The sequence below is a fragment of the Pteronotus mesoamericanus genome, unplaced genomic scaffold (assembly GCF_021234165.1).
Source record: "Pteronotus mesoamericanus isolate MK-2021 breed Mesoamerican mustached bat unplaced genomic scaffold, CSHL_Meso_final scaffold_408, whole genome shotgun sequence".
Lineage (NCBI taxonomy): Eukaryota > Metazoa > Chordata > Mammalia > Chiroptera > Mormoopidae > Pteronotus > Pteronotus mesoamericanus.
The window spans coordinates 3,541,531-3,555,197 of record NW_026555315.1 but is presented as its reverse complement, the minus strand read 5'-3'; the positions used below and the strand labels follow the sequence as shown (position 1 = coordinate 3,555,197).

Sequence of the window (13,667 nt, the reverse complement as noted above, 5' to 3'; positions counted from 1 at the left end):
TCTCAGAACTTGTGTTCTGTGAGTGAAGCCTCATGGGACAATGGAGTGTGCGCGTGAGCCGAGATTCACTGCGTTCGCGCCTGCCGTCATCCCTCGGGGCCTCGTTGTCACAGAGCCTCCGGGACCCCATGAGCGCTGAGCTCTGGGCTACCCACACTAGGTGGGAGTTTGGCGAGATGCAAGTGTCAGATAAGTGTGCGAAGCAAGTCACCGGCTTCCATATAGGGTCCTGGTAGCATCAAAAAGTGAAATAAGAAACAGTTGAGCTAGTCTGCAGCGACCTTTCGCTGATCTGGTAAGAGTGCTGCACAACCACGTGCACGCCCGAGCCACGCAACACCAATGGTGCACGTTTAAGGATTCTGCCGAGGAGCTAAGGGCTCTTGTATTAGTATTTAAAATCTGGCACCGCCCAACACGAACAGTGAAATTCATGCTAATCATTTAACGTTCCGTTTCAAAGTCCCTGACATTAATAGAGGAAATTAAATGGCAAAGAGAAAAACACAGTGACAACTCAAAGGAGACCAGAGAGGAAAGGAAAAGGTTTGTAATAGGACAAAAGCCCCCTTTGCACAGAGACAGCATCAAAACAAGCTGCAGCCCAACTGAACGAACTGAAGCACCTGCTCCACTGGCCCATCGCGCCCCCGCCCCCCGCCCCGCCCTGCCAGCCTGAGAAAACGCACAGCTGTGAGCCCTCAGGGCTGGTGCTGGGGCTGCTGCACCTCTCCCCACCCAGCCCTTTCCTTCCCTTGGGAAAGGAAAAAGAAAATCTTTACTCTGCACTTTCTTCTCTTTGTGAATTCTTCCACAGCCCGTGTCACCGAGCGTCCTCAGTTTGTATTTGGTACCTTTAACAACCCCCTTTCCCTGGCTTTGAAACGAGGGCCCACACCTCCGTTCACAAAGGTCCCTGGTGACACCGCTGCCGGGCCCTTTATTTCCTGCCCGTTCGGCCCCTGCCCGTCCTGGCCCTTGTACAGGGCAGCTCCAGCAGGCGCTGGTCCGGCACAGGAGCGGGGAATTTTTATCTTTTCTTCCTGTTTTTCTTTTTTCCGCAAACGCCTGCAATGATCATATATTGCTTTTGCAGTCATACAAAACCCCTATGCTATTTTTAAAGCTATGTATAAAAATGTAAAGCATTATATAATTTTTAATGAGTACAAAAGACAGCTGGAAGATTGGGCGAGGGTGAAGTATTATGAGTGACTTCTCTCCTAAATTTTATGAAACGCAGTTGAACTTTTTTTTTTTACATCACAGAATTGTTTTTAACAATGAACAGTATTGCATGTTCGGTCTGTGGACGTGGACAAAGCCAAGAGCCTCCGTTCCCACCTGCCCTGGGAGGCTCCTCCTCTCTACCCATGCCCACTTCTCAGTTCGTGGCACACTTCTCAGGAATCACAGGCCCTTCCCTTTCTTTAGTAACCCCCCCACCCACCTCCCGTCCCACCCCCTCGGTACCCCTCCCCCACAGGCTTCCCAGGCAGGGACCTGGACTGGCACTACACCGAGCAGCAGCCGGCCGGGGATCTCCCTCGCGAGTCCTCTCGGGCCTCCAGGAAATGCTCCCCTGGCAGCTTTAAGGGCTTTGTCCCAGCTCCTGACCCCCTGCCCCTTGGTGGGCTCTTCCCTTTACCCCTGACCTCAGGGTCAAGTGCTCCAGGACTCCGCCCGCCCCTCCTCTCCTCCCACAGTCTCTGCCCAGCCACCCCCTCCACTCCCAGATGTCAGCCCCGGCTCTGACAGCGTCACCATGCGTTTTGTGTGGACAAAGAACTCCTGATCGTCTTCCTGCCCAAACCTGTCCTCCCCTGGCTCTTTCCCTACAGAACAGGGCCGCTCCATTCGCCAAGGAAAGCAGGCAGAACAAAAACCTTGCAGGCGTCCTCAGCTGGCCTCTCTGTCACCCCTGACACCCAATCCACCGATAAATCCCGTTGGACCAACTTCAAAAGTAAATCCTGACTCTGTCGCCTCCAGAAACCTCCTCTGCTATCCCGAGTCCCAGCGTCCCCCTCCCCCGCTGCCATACTGCCCCCTGCGGCCACCACCCCCACAGCCCCTGAGCCCTGCTTCTGACGGTGAAAGGTCACCTCCCAACTCCCTCCCAGGGAGGCGACTGCAGGGCTCACGCATCAAAATTTTAAACAAAGGCTGTTGTTTGTTTTAAGGAGCCTCCGTGGCTCTTGTGTCCCCAACTCAGTTCGTTTGTAAGTGTTGACAGAGGCAAGCCAGCAGCCTGGATTTGGTGGGGTTGTTTACGCATGGGCCTTTTCTCTTTTTATTAGAATATTTATTAAATTTTTCCACCTGGCTGACAATATGGGAGGCCAACGTTCAGGAGCCTGAATGGGGCACACTTTTTTCTTTCTGCCTTGGGCTCAAGTATGGTGCTTCCTCCTTCCCAGTAGGGAGGTGGAGGGCACCCCCAAGTGGGAAAGCGCGGAGCTCAGGTCGCCTGTTGCACTGGCTGCGGCTTCCCGGGTGGCGGCCCCGCCACGGCCGGCAGGGGGCGCCGTGGGACCGCGCGGCCGCGGCGGCCGGTCAGGAAGGAGCCGCAGACGGCTCCCCCGTTCCCGACGCCCCCTCGCGCGCAGCCTGAGCACGCCAGGGGGAGCTGACCCAGTTGCTCAGCTCGTGGATGACAAGGCCGTCCCTGAGACTGGAGCACAAAACAGAAGCCCAGACAGACAGTGCTCGTCTACCCTGGAGCCCCTGCACCCAGTGTGCAGCCCACTCAGGGACACCTGGGCCCTGGCCAGCGCCACCCCTGGGCCCTCCACCCCGCAAGCTTCATGCCTCGCTCAGGTCCGGGGTGAATCATTAGTGGCGAGTGTCCTCTCTCTAGAGCGTGAGAGCGATCCCAGTTTAAGCTGGCTCAGAGGCCCCTTCCCCACTCTGAAGCCAACTGAAGTGAACTTGGGGAGGGGATCTTTCTTCCCAGAGACTACCCCCACCACGACTGCTGATGCCTCTCTGGCCCCGGCCCCCGGCCCCACCCCCACCCCGTCTGGCTCTGGTTCAGCCCCTGCTCACCCGCCCCCAGGACCTGGCCAGGCCCCTGGGCTGCTTCTGCTTCCCTTCCCTTGCCCTCTGCCCTCTGACATCACCTTGTTCATGCACCTCCCTTCCTCTTCCCACCTCTGCCCACTCTCTGTCAACACTCGTGGCTCATCTTGGCCCAGCCCACCCTTTCTCCCCTTCCCATCTGGCGCCTCCGATGGCGGGAAGGTCACTCTGCTCAACACTCCCCTGTCCCCGGCACTTGGGCACCTGCCTTGCAGGGCAGACGTCGTGTTCACTCCCGCTTTAAATTACAGGCGACTGCAGTGCAGAAAGCCCACCCGGTGATCCGCCCGAGGTCACGCAGCAGGAGGCGGCAGGCTGACCGCGAGCCTGGCGCCCCATCTCGCAGGGCGGCCTCCCTGGAGAGGCTCTGCCCACGCTGTCACCTCCCCTTCTGCTCCGTCCGCCCAGCTCGCCCTTGGCCTGCGTGCAGGCTTTGCTTTCTAAGAGTGGCATTTATTTATTCTTCGGATTTCTAGCGCATCCCTCCGCCGAGCCGGTCGGGAGATAAAGGCACAGACCGCGCACAGGGAGTTCCCGGTCTGGGAGGCAAGCCCTTTCCTGTGTGTCTGCTGCATCTTCCCAGGCAGCCGGCGCCCTCCCGAGGGGCAGAGGCTGCTTCCTGCCCCGCCTGCGGCCCACCCAGGGGTGGCGACCTCCTGGGCCCTTCTCCGGGAGTCGTTGCTGCTGTTGCCTCCACCCTGTGTGGGGGCTGGGCAGGCCTGGCCTGAGTCTGCGGGGTGCAGGATAGAGGGCTTGGGAAGAGGGTCTGGTTGCTGAGAGCCCAGGGGAGGTGCTGGGATTTAAGGCTAAGAGCACACTTCCTTCCTCCAACACCCAAGGGCTGACCACCCCCCCCATGCACTCTGCTCAGGAAGACAGGCCCCCGCCAGCACAGGCAGACGGACAGGACAGCAGGCCCTTCTCTCTGGACATCTTTTCTTTGATTCCTCCCTTACTCACCCTGTCCTTGCCAGGGCGGAGATTTCCAGAACAAATGATGGAAGCCCCCTGACTTTTTTGAACAAGCACAGACAACCCTCCAGCACCGCCGCCCCCTCCCCCAAGACCAGCGTCCAGTCTCCAGCCCGGCGCTCCCGGTTACACAGGTCAGGGCCCCCAACTCAGAGGGGTCCCTGACCAGCCAAGGCTGGCACACAGCCCGGGGGAGGGGCCGCCCAGAGAAAGCCCCGAGCCCTGAAGTCAGGAGCGGAGACAGAAGCGAGGGGCAGATGGCAGGAAGAGACCGCACGAGCGCGCAGACACAGGAAGAGGAGTCTGTTTAATGACACGGCTGGGTCTGGTTACAAACATCAGAAACTACAAAAGGAGGGCAGGCAGTTACACGGACGGCTGCGCAAGGATGGGACGGGAGGGGCACAGGCGCGCTAGTCACAGCAGTGAAACATCCTTGAGGATGGTACACGTGACCAAGGGGCACACACCGGGCATAGCCCCCGGCGGCGGGGGCCCAGGTGGACGGGCAGGGCCCACTGCCAGCCCACAGCCGGGAGCAGCGGGGGAGGGGGCCCTGGGCCCCCAGAGCTCCAGGACTAGCCGGAGGCATCTGGTCCTGTCACCGTCGTCCCTCCTCCCTCTGGGGCTGTCTTAGTGACAAAAGCAGATGGGGCTGGCATTAGGGTTTTTTTTTTTACCGTGGCCCCTCCCCCAGCACATCCACCCTCTCCGGAACTTCTGCCCTCTGTCTGCCCTTGCCCGCTGGGGAGCGAGGCAGGGAGCCACGCACATCCTCGCGTGCGGGGCAAAGGCGGGGAGAACCAAACCCTTCTTGCCTAGAAGTGGAGGGCGGGAAGGCGGGGACCCCCACCCTGCCCATGCAGGCCCCTGGGTCACCCCAATGCTGCCAACAGGCCCAGGTCCTCTCTGTGCGGCTGTGGCACCCCCAGCCCGGCCTGCATACTCTCTCCTCTGCCCAGAAGCATGACTGGGACCCCTCCCTGCCCCACGCGCAGAGGGGCAGAGGCGAGGCTTCCCGTGCGCCTCTGGGCCCCGTGGGTACACGTCGCAGATATGTCTGTATATACGCATATAGATTGTATATAGAATAGATCTGTGTATATGGTGGGTGCGTGTGCGTGATAGTCTAGATAGGCGGAGTGGAGACCTGCATGCTGGCCGGACAGATGGGAACGGGGCAGGCGCCTGCCCGCCGTGACTCACAGGCCTGGCCCCGCTTCCTGCCAGCTGCTCAGCTAGGTCTCTGACAGTGAGTAGAAAAGCTAAGAAGAGTGGGCCTGGCTCTTCAAGGAGGAAGGGACCCCCACCCCTCAGGCCACCCGCCGCCCAGTGGGTCAGCATCCAGTGCCACCTCCCGGCGGCTCCAGGGGGACTGTGGCTGAGGCAGAGGCCTCTTTCCAGGAAGACGAGTCAGGGATTCTTCCAGCTTCCTTGGCACCCGGAAATGGAGGGTCAAGGAGGGTCTTCAGAGCTCGGCCTTCTGCGCAAGGTGCTGCCAGGGAGGGGGGAGGACAGAAGGGACCCTACGGCCCCGAGGAGGGCAGCGTGGCCGGTGGGCTGTGGACAAGAGAGAGGAGACGGAGGCGACAGGTCACAAGCAGCACAGTCTAGGACCAGGGGACAGGGGAGGTAGGGGAGAGGGATCCGGGGGCGCAAGGCAGCACAAGGTGAAAGCAGCCCACGAGACCCGAGCTCTGGTCCCGCTTCTGCGGGGAGCCGGCTGAGTGGCCTCAGGTGAGCTGGTGGCCTCTCGGAGCCGCAGGTCACTCTCTACCACGGGACGCCCGCCTCGCCCAGCTCCATGAGAATTGAGTACCGTTCGCTGTGGGAAAGTGCTTCGCCCACAGCAAAGAACCACACAAAGCGCACTCTCTGCTGCTGAGACACGTGAGCCCTCTGCTTGGCCTGGCCCCGTCCCCCCGGGCCACCCATTTGCGCTCCCAGCCATGTCCCCCGCCCGCCTCTGCACCCACAAACGCACACACGCCCTTAAGCAGAGACAGTTCAGTAAACAGCGGCGTCTGGCCCACCCCTGGTCCCTGATAAGAGGAACTGGATGGAGCCTTCTAGAACTCTGCCCTGTCGCTCCCTCCCACCCTGGGGTCTTGGCAGAGGTTGAATCTGCAGGCCCTAGCCAGGGAGGCTTGCCTTCTTGGGGACCAGAGGTGGGGGGACAGTGTGCAAAGAGATGGGGGGGACGATCCCCACAACATCACAGCTGGGGAAGGGGGGTAACCCAAAGGCAAGGGGCCCCGGCCCAGGCGGGAGCAGGGCCCAGCCATTGTCTACTCCAGCCATCGCCCCTCAGTCTACAAGGAGAACCGGGCGGATGAGGATATTCTGGCGGTTTCCTAATTCTTGGGGCTTGGTGAGATTTAAGTCCCAGGGGTCCAGCTGGGGCAAGAGAGGGGACGGGCCAGGGCTTCGTGTCGGGAACCTTGTCCATGTGTTTCTGATTCACTGGGGCTTGTGCTGGCCAGCTCTCTCCCTCCCGTCCCTCTAGGCCCCAGGAAAAAAGCCCTTTTCTCTAGAAGCAGGAAGTCTTGTCTCCTGGCTGTAAACAAACTCATCTGTAGCGTCAGAGCCTGCCTGGGGAGAGGCGAGGGGAGGGCAAGCCCCCACCCCCGCCGGACGTCCCCCACCGCCGCCCCTCTGGCTGCCCCCTGCAGCGGCCCAGGCTCTTCTGGCACCTCCCAGGGCAGGTAAAGCCCTGCTGGCCTCCCACCCGCCACGGGACCGGGGGCGGGCCCGGGCCCAGCTGCGCACATCTGGAGCGGCTGCCTGGCTGTGGCCACAGCTCTGAGGACTCCGCTCTCCTGGGTGGTGCGATGGGGGCGGGGCGGGGCAGGAGGGGGCCAGGGCCAGTGTGGTCAGTGCAGGGACGGACTGTCAGAGGAGGCCTGGCCTCCCACAGCTGCCCTGGGCGACCTTCTCTTCGGAGCTGCGCCCACCGGGAGGCCTGTGAGCAAGAAGTCCAGAGCCCCGCGGGCCAGCTCGGACAGAACCCGGGGGCAGACGCTGCCTTTTCCATGGGAAACTGCTGGGAATGTTTCTCTGCAGCGAGCGTCCTGAGCTGCTGGCTGACCCCTGCTTCCCATTCCCGCCTCTGCTCCCGCCCGCCCCTGCGTGGAGCTCCCAGCGCCGCCGCCCCTGGGGGCCCAGGGAGGCCGGAGTGTTCCCAGCCGCCACGACTGGGGCCAGCCCTCCCCCGTGCTCCACGTCAGCTGGAGTCACGGAGGCCGGCCACCCTCCTTGGGCCACCTCCCGGGCCCTCGCCCCAGAACTGGGAACCGGGCCTCCGGGGCCAGCCCAGAAGCAAACACCCCTGCTGGTGTGCGTGACAGTGACACCCACACAGGCCCGGGGGCCTGGCCCTGCAGGCGCCTGTGCACGGGTCCTCGTGACTTCTCTTGGCTCAACCTTGTAGAGTTGGAGGTGGGAGAGAGGGCTGGTCAGCCTTACGTGAAAACAGCCCCATGTGACTGGCGCCTGGGGAGGAAGGGGCCGGAACCACCTGGCAGCCGCTGGGCTCCGCGAGCCAGCCTTCCTGCCAGGAACCTTCCGCCGCTGCCGTGGGTGCTCTGAGAACGCCCCTGCTCTGGCGGGGTGGGGGCCTCACGGGGGGCTCGCAGCTCTGCGCCGGCAGGAGTACCGGCCTGTATGTGGGAGGCCTGTTCCCCTCGTGCCTGGCCCTGGACCCAGCCTCCTGCCCAGCGGTCAGCCCTGGGCCCCGGGAGAGATGGGAGACCAGGGGACAGGGGAAGACGTGGCAGGGAGCTGCCCAGCCCACCCTCGCCCCTCCTCACGTGGTGGCGTTGGGGACCTGCTGTACCCAGCCCACTTCCTTGTAGGCAGCGGTCACGTGGCTGTAGATGAGGCCACGCAGCTTGGCCCAGGCTCTCTGCGTCTCGGGCGGGAAGTCATTGGCAAATTCCTCGGCGATCACCTCCAGGATGACCCCAGAGAGGATCTGGGGGCAAAGAGAAGAAGGGAAGTAAACGCGTGGGCGCTCTTGCCCCCCAGCCCCCCGCGCCCTCTCCTCCCCGTGGAGGCGGTTGTTCATGACACAGCAGCGGCCCTTGCAGGGACCAGACACCCCCAAGACGCAGCCGCCCATCCTGCTGCCCCTCCCTGTCACGACCCAGCCAGCGGACGAGCCTGGGTGGCCTGCGGTCACCTCCTGGCTCCAGCGAGCCCTCCCAGTGCCTGCTGGTGGTCATAGGCCCTCGGGGGCTCTGGGGCAGGCAGGGGCGAGGGCACACCTTGAAGTACACCGGCTCCACCTTGTGCTTGAGGGCGTGGGCTTTGCCCACCAGGGCGAGCACAGAGGACACCTTCTCGGGGTCGTGCAGGTTCTCCACGACGGTGTTGAGGGCCCCCATGACGCGGCAGGCGTGCTTCCGCAGCTGGGGGCTGCGCTCCATCTCCAGAGGCTCCTCCATGTGCCTGAACTGGCTGAAGTACTGCTTGGCCGACGGGAAGTTCACAAAGAACCTGGCAGGAGGGAGGGGTGGGCGCTGAAGCAGGGCTGCCCCGGTGCCCCCTGCCCCCAGGCAAGTGGCCAGGATGTGGGGGGTGCGGGATGGGAGAGGCAGGACTCACCCCAATAATTGTGTTCACCCCCTGGGAGCCGTCCCTCCAACACAGACCCTCCTCTGGCCCAGCTGGCTGCATGCACCCCTATTTCCGTCCCTGCCATTTCTGCCAGCCAGACTCGCTCGGGCCGGCAGCTGCGTCTCCCGGGCCTCTAACCTCCTTGCTCCTCGCCCCCTTTGCAAAGCCTACCCACCCTCGGGGCCGCTCCGGTCAGAGCGGACAGGGTGACAGGCTTCGTTCCGGAATCACGGGCCAGCGTGACCTCGGGCAAGTGATTTTCTGAGCCTCAGTTTCCTCACCCGTGACGCAGGCATCATCATTCCTATGTTGTGAGTTGTTGTGAGGATGAAGTGAGAAACTGTGTGTGGACCCACGCAACTGCTGGGGACTCAGCAAATGCCTGCCTGAAGGGTGGCAACACTGGAGCACTCTTTGTAGACAGAGTAAAGCGGGACTGACCGGGCTCAGGCCTCCCGGCCACCAAGGGAAGAAATGAGACTCAGTCCGTCTCCTCCCAGCTCCATCTCTTCCCTCCCTCCTCAGCCCGCAGTGACTCTCAATCAGTTGATTTAATTAAAGATAGCGATTGATTTTACCTGCCTGGCACGGTTCTGTAATTACTTCACGCCCGGACATCCTACCATTCCGGCAAGCCTGCACACTCCTTGGAACAGACCCCAGGTCTTTCCGGCCATAGCCCCTCACCTCTCCAGTTTATCTGAAATTCTCTCTCACTTCCATCACAATGCTCTCATGAGCAGACGCCTCCCATGTTTACGGGACGAAGTCAAAAGTCCTCAGCCTGCTACCCTGGCCTTCTGGCAAACTGCCCGCCCAGGGACACGTCCGCACCGACTTCTGCAGCACCCCGTGCACACTGCCCTCCGCCGAGCCTGCTCCGTCCAGCCCAGAAGCCCCCCTCCCCGTGGGCACAAGCCCTCGGACGTGCCAGCCTCCCTCCCTTCTCACGGGGGCGCCTTCCTGCGTCAGCCTTTCCTCTCCCGGGCGCCCAGGCTGGCCCGGGGCTCCTGCTTTCCCCTCATGGCCATGCGTGGGTCCCCTGGCAGCTGTTATTGGTCCCTCAGCCCAAGGGCAGGGCCGAGGTCTTCCGCACCCCGCGGTCCCTCGCCCCGGCCCAGGGCGTCTGCAGGAAGACGCTGGTGACTGGGGCTGGACGTCACGGATGCTGTGGTCACAAACTCAGTCAGAACTTACATAACAGAACTGAAGCCTCAGAAAATGTATGGAATGTCTTGGGCCTGTTTTTTCAAGTTGTTTCATAGTTTGGAGTGTCCCGCTTTGTGATCAGAGCTGATAATTTGCCAAACCAGCCCTGAGGCCAGAGGTAAAGTCTCGGACCTGAGATTTCGACCAGATGCAGGAAGGGCAGCTGGCCCGGGTCATCCCGGCTGGGGAGCTGCCGACGGCGGGGAGTGACCGGGACCTGTCTGCAAAAGTGGGAGGGGAGTCCCTCCTTGCTCCCCGCTTCACAGACTTGCGGTGAGGACAAGGAGGCAGTGAGTCTGAGAGCACATTGGGTTTTTTCTGGAGAAGCATCGTAACGAAGGACAAATGTGGAAAACCCAATCCTCAAGTGAGGATCTCAGACTCTGGGGTTTTACGTTCCGAACAAGTAATGGTTTCTATTTGCCTGGTGCGTTACAATGTGCAAAGCATCTCCACCTGTTATTTCATTCAATTACCACAACTGCGCAGTTACTACATCCATTTTACTGATGAGGAGCTATCAGGGAATGTTTATTGAGCATTTACTAAGTGATCTCATTAGTCCTTGCAATACCCTCCTGGGCTTCGGCACTGTTTTGTCCCCGCCGTCTGGACTAGCCACTGGTGTCTACGGCTGCCCGGTGGAGCTGGTGGCAGGGCCAGGAAGGGGCCTGGCAGCCGTGCTGTGACAGTTCGCCTACCGCAGTGCGGCAGTGGCGGCGGGGGGCGGGCGGCCTGGGACCCAGGTGTGTCTCCTGCCTCAACACCCAGCGCCAGATCACAGCTCTGCGAATGGCAGTCCAGGGAGCCCCTCTTCTGTGTCAGGGGAGCCTCAGGGCCACATGCTCTGCCCCTTCGTCCTGGCTTGACCCCCCGCCCCGCCTCCGCACCCATGCCTGCGCTGCCCGGAGAAGCCTCGGTGGCCAGCCCTGGGGACTCCCTCAGCTCTCAGAGGCAGCTGGCCTGAGCGTGGGGGCTGCAGGGCACCCATCGGGCGGGCAGCCTCCCTGGGGCACGGGTGTCCCCCCTCCCTGTCTCCTCCCCGGCAGGCAGGGGAGGTCTGGGGTCAGGCTCAGACCGCCAGGCGGGTCCTCCAGCGCCTCCAGCACTGCGGCTGCTAACTCCCAGGGCGAGGCTGGGGCGTTCAGGGGCGCCTCGGGCCCCAGCCCGGTGGGGAGGGAGAGGCTGAGAGCGATGGTCGGAGGGCTAGTGTCTCAGGCCCTCACTGGGGCCTGCCCGTGTGGGGTTTTGTGGGAAGATAGGAGAGGGTGTGACGAAACTGAAGGGCACAGGACCTGGGGGGAGTGCTTTGGGACACCTGAGAAGCCTATCAGCCTTGCCCTCATCCCCGTTTAGCCCCCAGAAAGGCCAGATGCTGGGGCAGAGAACAGAAGGAGGAAACAGAGAGGAAGGCTGGCAGGACTTGGGGCTGGCAGGGACGGGCCGGGATGGGCTGGACTGGGCTGGGCGCTGGTCAACACAGAGGCGGGCTCTGGCCGAGCAGTCACAACTGCTGCCCCAGCCAGCTCAGACGAAATGCGGCCCCGCACTCTGGGGACGCCTCCCCCAGCCCGGCTCCGGCAGCCTCAGCCTCAGCCTCAGGCGTGCAGCACTAGAAGGGTTCAGGGGGAGAAAGAAGCCTCTCCAAGGGCGCAGGCTGTTCAGAAAGGCTCAGCTCTCAGGGTTCGGTTCCCTCCTCCGCACGCCCTCCTGTCTGGGGAGGTTGGGTGGTACCCTAGGAGCCGGACCTGGGACCCATCCCCTACATGTTCTCACTGGCAATGGCAGGAGGCAGCACAAACAATCTCTGATGTCTGTCCTGGGGACTCTGTCTCATTTCCTGTGGGTGACCCCTGGGTGCGCTGGTGCGTCCGAGGCTGGCGGGCCCTGCTGTGCACAAGGCTGAGGGCGGCCCTCCCAGGAGGCAATCTGGTGCACCCGGGACGCCTCTGCCCGCCGTTGCTCATGTGGGTGCTCCCGCGTGCGCGCTGCGTCTCTGAATGTCTGACGGCTTCGGGGTCTGCAATCCCCTTAATTTCCCCACCACCGCCGGGAGCTGCCAGAATAGCCGCCCCTTCCTCAGGAACCCTCCTCCAACTCCGCAAGAGTGCTTCTTGCTCTTTTTCCTCCAAAACCTGTTTCTTCGCTGGAATCAGGGCATAGCGCTACGGAGCTGGGTAGGTCCCAGGTTTGGGGGAGGCAGAAGGGAGGGAGCGTGGAGGAGAAAGAGGAGGCAGAGCTGTGGCCAGGACAGGAGCTGGGCGCGCGCTTCGTCTGGCCTTTCCCTGGCGAGCGTTTGCCCCGTCTTCAACTAATACAACTGACCTGCTCTGTCCTAGATTTGAGAGCTTCCCCCTGCCAAGGACAGGTTTGAGGGTGAATGTGTGGTCTGGGGCGTCTCTGCCGCTGGCACCCCCAGGGACTGGCACGTGTGGGAAGTGAGCGTAGATCCGTCGCTATAGCCAGTTACCAGTTTGTGGGGCTCAGGGACACTTTCTCTATAGGAATGGTGTGAGCACTAGTGTGTATGCGGGTGAATAACAGTATGACTGTGTATGGGGGTCCCTCCCCAGCATGAGGTGCCCGAATGGCCCCTGAGCCCCGACACATGGCCCTTCCTCCCCAGGTCGAGGGTTCAGGGCGGGGGCCTGTGTCCTGTAGCTTCTCCCTTTCCCGGCACAGAAACTCAGCAGGAACAGTATCCTAGGGGACGCTCTGTTTCTCCATTCACCTGTGCCTCACCTGGGAGCTCCCTGCTGACCCGCTCCCGGGGGGGAGGAAGGGGCTGCTGGGAAACCGGACACAGCCTCTGTTCCTTCTGACCTCTATTTTCTTGCCCTTTGCTCTGTTCTTCCATGAGGCTCTGAGTTCTTTCCAGGGGTTGAGTGGATCGAGGGCTCTGCTCCTCTCTGTCCTCCTCATGGGCTGAGCCTCAGTTTCCCTACTCTAAAACGGGGAGCCCCTACTAAAACCCCCTTTTGAAGAGCTGGTGAAACGTGGGAGGCTGGGGTCACTGGCGAGGAAGGCATGACCGGCTGAGCTTGGAGTCCTGAGGCCAGGGAGAGGAGGGGGACGGGGGTGCCCTCCTTCTGCTTCTGCTTCCTAGTTCCTGGTGAGCCCCGAGCCCAGGGCCAGGGAGGGCTCAGTCAGAGCTTTGCCCACCCAAGACGCCCCACGCTGCCCGCGCCCGCCTGCCCGGCCCCAATCGCATCTGGGGAGGTGGCGCCGAGCTCGGACCCGGGCCGAGCCCGCCCCTGCCCGGAGCCGCCGCCGGTTTCCCTCCCCCGGGCCCGGCAGAGCTGGGGCGACACCTACCTCACCAGGATGGCCACCCCCACGTCCTCGCAGTTGGCATAGAGCCGGGCCCACGTAGCCTGCACCGCCTTCCTCTCCGCCTCGGACAGCTCCTCGCTCCGCTCCCTGCGCTCAATCTCCATCTCGCCCGGCACTTTCTCCATGGGCAGCACCAAGCCCAGCCCGGCTTCGCTCGGCGGCGGCGGGGCGCGGGGCGCGGGGCGCGGGGAGCCGGGGCCGGCTGCGTGCGCGGCTGGCGGGCGGGCGGGCGAGGGGTAGAGCGCGCCGGAGGGAGGGAGCGTGTCTGTGCGCGCCGCGTGTGTGTGTGTGTGTGTGTGTGTGTGTGTGTGTGTGTGTGTGTGTGTGTCTGCGCACAGGGTATATGTGCGGGGGGCGGGGGACCGCGAGCGGGGGGCGGGGATGTGGTCTGATGGAAAAACGTAAAAAAAAAAAAAAAAAAAAATTCGCTCCCAAACCCCAACCCCGTGTGCCTG

General features: G+C 62.4%; 1 protein-coding gene across 1 annotated transcript; it reads right to left on the bottom strand.

Annotated features, from left to right (window-relative positions):
* Positions 1-4,350: 4,350 nt before the first annotated feature.
* Positions 4,351-13,553, bottom strand: CYGB (cytoglobin). Its single transcript, XM_054593067.1, has 4 exons — positions 13,195-13,553; positions 8,319-8,550; positions 7,863-8,026; positions 4,351-5,613 (listed from the first exon to the last, which is right to left on the bottom strand). The coding sequence occupies exons 1-4, from the start codon at positions 13,335-13,337 to the stop codon at positions 5,580-5,582; spliced, it is 573 nt and encodes a 190-aa protein (XP_054449042.1). The 5' UTR covers positions 13,338-13,553; the 3' UTR covers positions 4,351-5,579.
* Between the last annotated feature and the right edge of the window lie 114 nt (positions 13,554-13,667).

Coding starts and splice junctions, on each gene's coding strand:
- CYGB (XM_054593067.1), bottom strand. CDS start 13,337: ATGGAGAAAGTGCCGGGCGAGATGGAGATTGAGCGCAGGGAGCGGAGC. Junction 8,027..8,318: donor TGGAGCCGGTGTACTTCAAG/GTGTGCCCTCGC, acceptor CTTTGCCCCCAG/ATCCTCTCTGGGGTCATCCT. Junction 5,614..7,862: donor CAGGTCCCCAACGCCACCAC/GTGAGGAGGGGC, acceptor TCTTGTCCACAG/CCCACCGGCCACGCTGCCCT.